The sequence below is a fragment of the Prunus dulcis genome, chromosome 5 (assembly GCF_902201215.1).
Source record: "Prunus dulcis chromosome 5, ALMONDv2, whole genome shotgun sequence".
In the NCBI taxonomy this organism is placed as follows: domain Eukaryota; kingdom Viridiplantae; phylum Streptophyta; class Magnoliopsida; order Rosales; family Rosaceae; genus Prunus; species Prunus dulcis.
In genome coordinates this window covers 3,878,765-3,887,347 of record NC_047654.1, presented here as the reverse complement: position 1 = coordinate 3,887,347, position 8,583 = coordinate 3,878,765, and the positions used below count along the sequence as shown (strand labels likewise).

The window sequence follows — 8,583 nt, the reverse complement described above, 5'->3', positions numbered from 1 at the left end:
GGATGACCTAACCTTTTATGCCAAAGAGAGGATTTAATTTGTTGGCCAAGATAGGCAACTGGAGCAGAAGAAAAACAGGAAGCATGATTCAAGACAGAAGAAGTAGCTAGAGGAATGTGATAGAGACCTTGATTACTCTTGCCCTGAAGAACAATTTGCTTGGTGAGCTTGTCCTGTATGCAAAAACCAGAGGCATCAAAGGTGATAAGACAATTGTTATCTTTACACAATTGATGAACCGATAAAAGATTGGCTTTAAGTTTGGGAACATGAAACACAGATGGCAGAGATAAAGATCTGGTATTGGCACAAGAAATAGAAGTAGTGCCAAGATTAAGAATTTCCAAACCTTCCCCATTACCAATAGTAACATTCTCAGGCACATCACAAGAAGTGATATTATGCAGCTGAGAGGCATTTCCAACCATATGATGAGAAGCTCCTGTGTCAGCAATCCAGACCTGCTCTGGAGAATAAGAAGACTGAGCCGTCATAGCAGTTAAGGAGGATGGCGGTGCTTGCCCTTGAAAAGCATAGTTAGAACGGTGATAACAATCCAAAGCAGCATGCCCTCGTTTGCCACATATTTGGCACTCAACAACATGTGAAGAAGCATCCGAAGAGGGAGCATGTCGAAAATAACAGTTCACCTCCATATGACCTCGTTTGCTGCATATTTGACATTCTGGCACAACTTTGTACGAACCAGAACCACCAAAATTGGAAGAGGGAGCACCACGAAAACCAGATGAGCGAAACTGAGATTGTTGATTTCAACCGCCAGTAAACCTTCCACGACCAGAAGAAAAACCACGAGAGGGAAGAGGTAGAGAATGAGAAGGAGTAGGCAATAAGCCCTGACCAGAAGCAACAGAAGAAGGCTGAGCACTAGAAGACGAATTCGCAGCATATAGACCGGAGTGATGAACAATACGAGTCTCAGCAGTTTGCTCTGCAGCTAGGAGTTGAGCACGAAAATCCTTAAGAGTGATTGGAGAATCACGAGCAATCAAAACAGTCTTGATTATGGCATACTCAGGTGGTAAACCATTCAATGCAGCAATAACAAAATCATCATCGGAAATGAGCACAGCAGCCGCACGCAATTGGTCACGAATATGTTTAAGACGAAGCAAGAAACGTTCGATGGAGTCTCTACCTTTTTGAGCAGTCTGCAGTTTTGTTTTCAGATGATTAATTCTTGCTCGAGAAACAGAGGCATAGCGATCACAGAGATGAAGCCAGGCCTCTCTAGCTGTTTGACTCCGATGACATACTCAAGGGCTTCATCTGACAGAGAAGCAATAAGAAGGCTCAAGAGTGCCTTGTCTGCGAATCCAGTCTTTATATGCAGTAGTGAGCTCAGAAGAAGCTCCTTCTTCATCGACAATGGCAAATTTGGGAGGAGAAACATATGAACCATCAAAGTGGCCGAATAAATCGTAGCCCTGGAGTACCGACTCCAGTTGATAACTCCACTTCAAGAAGTTATCATCGTTAAGCCGAATGGTAAGCATGCCCAAAAGACCATCAATTTTGAGAAAAGAAGCCATGAAAGCAAAACTTAGGGTTTCACAGAAGAAAAATTTGGTTTGGAGAAAATTGCAGAGAAATTGAAAGATCAGGATTTGAGATTGACAGAAGAAAGAAGCAGAGAAATGAGAAAGAAGAGAATGCGGAAGTGAATAGACCTCAGAATCGAACCTGGCTCTGATACCATGATAACAGTAGGAGAATATTGAAGAAAGGAAGAAGAAGGAAGAAGAAGAAGTCTGAGAATAGAAAGCTTTTGTATTGATTATTTGTGTTAAAACTGATTACAATGAAACAGTGCTTATATAGTAAACTGTAACTAACAGACTCTCTTAACTCTTAACAAACTAATAGAAGCTCTAACAAACTCTCTTAACAAACTAACAGAACACATGCTATTCTATAGATGAATGGTTATTAGTTTTCTCATACTACGTATATTACTTTTTTTTTTTTTTTTGGGGTCAACTTACTACCAATATTACTAAGTAGCTTTTGATTTATTGGTATTTGTCTTTTGAAAATTAGAAGAGGTTTCAAGTTTCGAATTCTCTCTTCCTCATATGACAAAAAATATGAGTACACACGGGTTAATTCAACCCCGGTTCTACCCAACACATGTCAAACGGATCGATCAAACCTATACAGCTTATATTGAATCTGTTTCAACTAAAAACTATTAGTGTCCAAACTAGACCAAACCTAGTTGGTTCTATTCATTCTATTTTGATCAGTTTTGTTGGTTGGTATGATGGGAAGACAAATCCGAGTGATGAGAGAGGTGGTGAATTGGGGAGTTGCAACGATTGAGATGGAAAGAGGTAGAGGCCGATTTTCCATTAGGGACTAGTCTATGTTGCCAGGGATCAATCAATGGAGATCGAGAGGGTGTGAGATCTTGTAAGAGATGAGAGTTGACAAGTGAAAAAATTTGATGACATGTGCAAACGTCAAAGAATATGAGAGAAACGGGTTATGTTTAGCTCTTAAGTTAAAGAAATGAGGGGATTGGGTGCTACAAATCAAACGTTAACACATAAAAAAAAAACCTCCAAATCCGGTTTGATTCGATTGGAATTTTAAAAAGATTAAAGTTATAAACCGAATTAAGTCTGTTCAATTCAATTGTGGACCGTTTAACTTTATTTTTGTTGAAAATCCAGCCCCATCCAGCTGGTTTGGACCAATTCTCCGGTCCTCCGGTTTATTTACACAGCCCTAAAAGAAATGTATAACCCTGTACTTAAGTGAAAACTTGATCATAGAAAATCAAAATATTCGATGGATTCAATGATATAATTGGTCCTTGTTATAATTAATTATTGCTAATGAAAGCTGAGGCCGAGCCAGTCAAGCGGGGATGGCTGGCTAAAGAGAGGAGGAGGAGAGGGGACCGTCCAGGTTGGGGGAAGAAGACAAAAGTGGGGCCCATCCGCCGTAGCACCATCTCCCACTTGCCCCATTCATCCCTCGTTTTTGTAATTTTATAATGCAAATTTGTCTCCCCCGTCACGTTTGAAGCTAACCCAACTGGTCAACTATTCCAAGTGTTTTTGAACCATGGTTAATTACTTATTACACCCAAGTCCAAACCCATGGTTACTTATTACACCCAAGTCCAAAACCCCATGACCAATACATCTGCGATCCATCATCTAACCCCACCCACAGAACTCTCTCTCTCTCTCTCTCTCTCTCTCTCTCCCATAAGGTTCTTTTCCTCAAATCTTTATGTATATTAGATCACACAAACTTTTGAAATGCAACTTCCCCACGCTCTCCTTTGATCCTTAATTTGTCACCAAACTCGCCCATCCAATTTAAATATAATTTCTTGGTACCACATCTCATTCAAATATCACAAAGCTAAAGTATTTAGGTTTGTTTTTTCTTCATTCAAAACAATATTATTAAGAGTTGTTTCATATGGTTTCTCTTATCAAATAACTTCTTCACCTTATACTAACTCATTCATCATAAGTCAACAATTTTTTTTTTCCATTTTTAGATTATTCTATATATTGGTCCATCTATATTTATATGATTAATCTCTTATATTTTTATCCAAGCTAGTGATTTAAATTTTGAAAGCCAACTAATAATATGATCATAATGTTGATATTGCATTTAAAGTTGAAACTATATTTTATTTCCCATTTCGTCTTTTTTATTTGTTATGTAAAATAGTGTTGTTATTTGTATCACATTTACTGACTACATTGCTGACCACCTTTCTAATACAGGTAGATCTCATGTACATTAGTGTGGCCCACTCATATTAAAGAGGTGATTAACAAATTAATCAATAAATCTTACCATAAACCCTAATATCATACTATTTTAGAAATAAGCACCGCATTAGAGAATGATTGCCACTCGTTTATCTTGTTAAATGAATTAGTCACTTTTTTAATTTTGTTTTGAGTTTTGTGCTTGCATATATAATTGAAATTGTAAAATTTTATTAGTATTTGCTAATAAATGTAACCAACATGCTATAATTTTACAAGTTCACATCCCATCTTAACATTTCTATCGTGTTAACTGATTCTTATGTCCAGAAGAAGCTACAAGTTTTAGGCTTCCATCAAATTATCAACCTTGATTAAATTATAATTTGAGTTTATAATTTTTATTTATACAAATAATATTGAGAGATAAAAAATCAAACGCAACCCTCATATGCATAGATAAATATTTTTAATGAGTTGAGCTACTATTTACGAAATTCAAATAGCTTATCATTGAACTCTTAAGCAAAATAACTGATAAGTAGATAAAAAAAACATAGAATAATAAATATAATTCCACCCCTATTATATTGAAGATGACGTTTACTTCACGCTCTAAGATTGAGAGTCATGCTTGCAACCATGCCCTTCTTCCTCAGAATAAGAAAGCAATATTAAACTTTGAACAAAATATTAATTTAGTGATATATTTAAACTTTTGGTGTGAGAGAAATGACTGCGTTTTGAGTCCTTTGTCGCCCCTAACCCCACACCACCTCCTCTCATCCCTCCTCTTCTTCTTCTCCTTCCCTTTCTCTGCACTCGATCCTCCTTGTTCTTCTTGTGTCGTTGTTATTTTTCTTTTCTTTAAATCTCTCTCTCTCTCTCTCTCTCTCTCTCTCTCTCATATATATAATTCAACTACTCTTAAAACTTCGAGTACCGGAGCACACCCTCTCTCTCTCTCCCCCCCTCTCTCTCTCTCTCCATCTCTCTCTCTTCTTTTTCCATTCTCTTCTTATTTTCTCTATATATTAATTTTTCCCACTTCCATAAAATAAACAAAAGCAGAAAAACACAAACAGTTTTTAATTTGCTATTCCCAGTTCCATAAACTAATTTTATATAAAAAATCATTTTTAATAATTATCTCCCCTTGTTTTCTGTTTTTCTTTTTGATGTGTCCATGGCTGGTTTGGATTTAGGCTCAGCTCCTCGCTACGTTCACCAGCTTCACAGGCATGACTTGCACCTCCAACAACAACAACAAACCGACTCTGAAGACGATGCAGTAGTCAACAGGTCAACCGGCCAGTTCTCCGCGGAAGATCATCACCAGGGCCTTGACCTCGGGGGCATCAACCCCGGGTCAGGAGACATCGTGGCCCGACGGCCCCGAGGTCGTCCTCCTGGATCCAAAAACAAGCCTAAGCCCCCAGTCATCATCACAAGAGAAAGCGCCAACACTCTCCGAGCACATATTCTCGAGGTAGGCAACGGCTGCGATGTATTCGACTGCGTCGCCACGTACGCCCGGCGCCGACAGCGTGGGATCTGTATTTTGAGCGGCAGCGGAACCGTCACCAATGTAAGCCTGCGGCAGCCGGCCGCAGCAGGCTCCGTAGTAACCCTTCATGGAAGGTTCGAGATTTTGTCGCTTTCAGGCTCATTTTTGCCCCCGCCGGCCCCTCCCGGGGCCACGAGCTTGACCATATTCTTGGCCGGCGTGCAAGGGCAGGTGGTCGGGGGCAGCGTGGTCGGTGAGTTGACCGCCGCAGGCCCCGTTATTGTGATCGCCTCCTCGTTTACTAATGTTGCTTATGAGAGGCTGCCTTTGGATGAAGAGGAGCAGTTGCAGGTGCAGGTCCCCCAGGGTTCCGGAGGTAGCGGCAGCGGCGGTGTCGGTGTCGGCAACAACCCTTTCCCTGACCCGTCTTCGGGGCTTCCTTTCTTTAATCTTCCATTGAATATGCAGAATGTTCAGCTGCCGATTGATGGGTGGGCTGGAAATAACTCAGGAGGTCGTCCACCATTTTGAGAGAGAGAGAGTAGAGCAAATTAATTGAAGTGAGATGATGCTAAGAGTTTGATGTGTTTAATTAGAATATTTTAGATGGGGATTTCAGATTTGAAGCTGGGTTGTGCATTGGATGAGATGAGCTTTCTTGGAGATAAAAGGTCAGCAAATTTCATGGACTAGCTTGTCATCATCCTCATGTTTAATTTTTTTTTTTCTTCTTCTTTCTTTTTCTGTTAAATTTGAAGTTTCCACTTCTTCTTCTTCTTCTTCTTGTTTCTTCTTTTGGGTCTCTTGGATTTATGGAAATAGTGGCTTTTGTTCTTTATAAGGAATGGTTTGAGGTTTCAGCTTTAAACAGATAGCAATTATTTTTATTACGTTTAGAAAGTGGCACAGTCCCTGAAATTTAGGGGGTACTGCTACCAATTGTTTCACTTGCCTTTTGCTTAATTTATGCTTCTTTTGTTTTAATAACATGATTAAATCTGTCTTCGGAGCAGTATTGATAAACATATACTTGGCATGATCTCAAGTAAATCTTGTAGGGTCTGTCGCTTGCCATCTGTTTCCCTTCAATTTGCGTTGTTTTCATGAAATACTAATAGCTACGAAAGAAAAGTAGAATGCCCGTTGATAAAACCCTTGCTCTTTCTTCTTTGTTTTTTGGCTCAACGTTTGGATTTATTTACTATGCTCAAGTTACATTAGAAATGTTCAGCTCACTTATTTTCAAGAAATTTTTGCTAGGTTAATTACATGCTGCATCATTTTCACCTACAGATTCAAAACCTAATAAAGCTAGTTACAAGATTCTATGTAAATTTGGATTGGTTAGTCAGTACATCATGATCCCCAGTCAATTTAGGAACATGAAGGAAAAAGACTCGATGCTTCCAAGAGCTACCTACTTATAGGGACGTTATAATTTTCTAGCTAGCTGATGGCCAGTTTACTTTTTCAACTAAACAAGGAGTCTTTCATATCATTTGGCGACCTACTCCGATTCCAGGACTTCTTTGTTGAAGTTTCTGGAAACCCATTTGGGAGCAAGCTTGAAAGTTGCAAGCTGCTAACTTGAAAACCAGAAGCTATAGAGGAAATGAACCATAGTCGTCACGCATGGTTAATACAATGCTTCAAGTCTTTTAAGTGCAAAAGGCTGCAGTTTTCTCTCATACTAAAATACAGTTTGCAGGAGAGATAATATAAATAATCTAGCCCTTCATGGTTTGTGTGTTTTATGAGTTATTTATACTCCTAGCTAGAGCTTTACAATGCACACATTCAATTCTATTATATATAAGTCAACAGTACTAAATAATCACACACTTGAACTTGAGGAAACCACTTCCACATCCACTCACCCACACCACCATGCATTATATGTTTCTTCCAAGTCATCCGCTATGAAACAAAGTTGGCGATCATTAATAATCTTTCGATCGTGTTTGGTTTCTTTCATGTGTATGTGGACTTCAATTCTTAATTCTCCATTTGGAATGTTTATGCAAGATGTTGATGAAGAATTAATGTGGTTGTTTTGTTTTCTGGGTGAAATCTATCGATGCTCCTCCACACCTATCAGTATCATAGTACTAGTGGTCATTTTAATTAGGAGAATATATATTTCATTTGACTCCTTAAAGCACTTTTGCTCACGAATATGCTTGGAATACTCCTCTAAGTGGATTCTCAAGCTACATTTATCTTATTTGGATTAAGATATGATTTGTTTTTTAGTACAAGAGACAGTCTAAACTACAAGGGATGATGGTTTCTCACACACACACACACACAATCAAGATGCCATAGAAGGATCGAACTTGAGACATCTAATCTTCAAGTCAAAGCTGTTTTCCACTTGTTTAGAAACTTATCATAACATGACTATAAAACCTAGTAAGATTGTCTTCCCCAACTTTGGGGATATATAACCTCGAGAAGTTACGAGGGCAACCCTGCATAACCCATGTACTGAAGTTGCTGCTTATTGTTTTTGTATTTGATATTAATACCAGTTTTCTTCTCTGACCTTCATTTATTTCATGAATGATTTAATCTTAGAGCATTCAATTTCTAGGCATTGCAACCAGAAGATCTTTTGTAACCTTACTTTTTGTGGAATGCGTCGCTCTTTATAAATTTAAAAAATAAAAAATAAAAAAAATCCGTTCAACCTATTTGATTTCTTGTAAATATTTTATTTGCTTTTAGGTTGGATGTGAAATGCTTAATTATCATGTGGAGAAAAGAGCTTGAAAAAAATGGGTGAAAAGAGTTTGAAAAAAATGGAAGGTAGTTAGAACATTAAGCATCTCGGCTGATCACCAAAGCAAAAAGAACAAGTGTTCTTAGATAATAAAATAACAAAAAGAACTTTGATCTAAAATATGAGATGACCAGGTCATATGAACAATATAATATCCATGCTTACCCATGCTAATTTAAGCTGTCATCTCCACCTTTAGAGATACTAATGATCAAGAGCAGTTGAATATTAGGCCCCCAGTCCCCACAGGAAAACATAATTTTTGTGTGCGCATTTCCATGAACGTATTAAATTAATAAAACAACATTAAGCAAACGAAAACTAATGGGGACAGACAGCAATCATGATTTTCCAAATTACCATGGTGTCTACTGTCATGCCGGTTTTCTTGCTTTAAAAGTGGCTGCAGGTACTTTATAAACTCATGCTTTTCATTTTTCACACCCCTTCGAAGCCTCGAAAATGAATGCATTTGCAAGGCTAATCAGTGTGTTTTCTGACTTAGATTTCTCTGAGAGATGGTAAGGCCG

The 8,583-nt window shown here is 38.3% G+C and overlaps 1 protein-coding gene across 1 annotated transcript; it reads left to right on the top strand.

Annotated features, from left to right (window-relative positions):
- Positions 1–4,866: 4,866 nt before the first annotated feature.
- On the top strand, positions 4,867–5,963 carry LOC117628348 (AT-hook motif nuclear-localized protein 23-like). Its single transcript, XM_034360772.1, has one exon. The coding sequence runs from the start codon at positions 4,951–4,953 to the stop codon at positions 5,800–5,802; it is 852 nt and encodes a 283-aa protein (XP_034216663.1). The 5' UTR covers positions 4,867–4,950; the 3' UTR covers positions 5,803–5,963.
- Positions 5,964–8,583: the final 2,620 nt, after the last annotated feature.

Excerpts from the sequence above, each read along its gene's own strand:
- LOC117628348 (XM_034360772.1), top strand. The coding sequence starts at position 4,951 with ATGGCTGGTTTGGATTTAGGCTCAGCTCCTCGCTACGTTCACCAGCTT.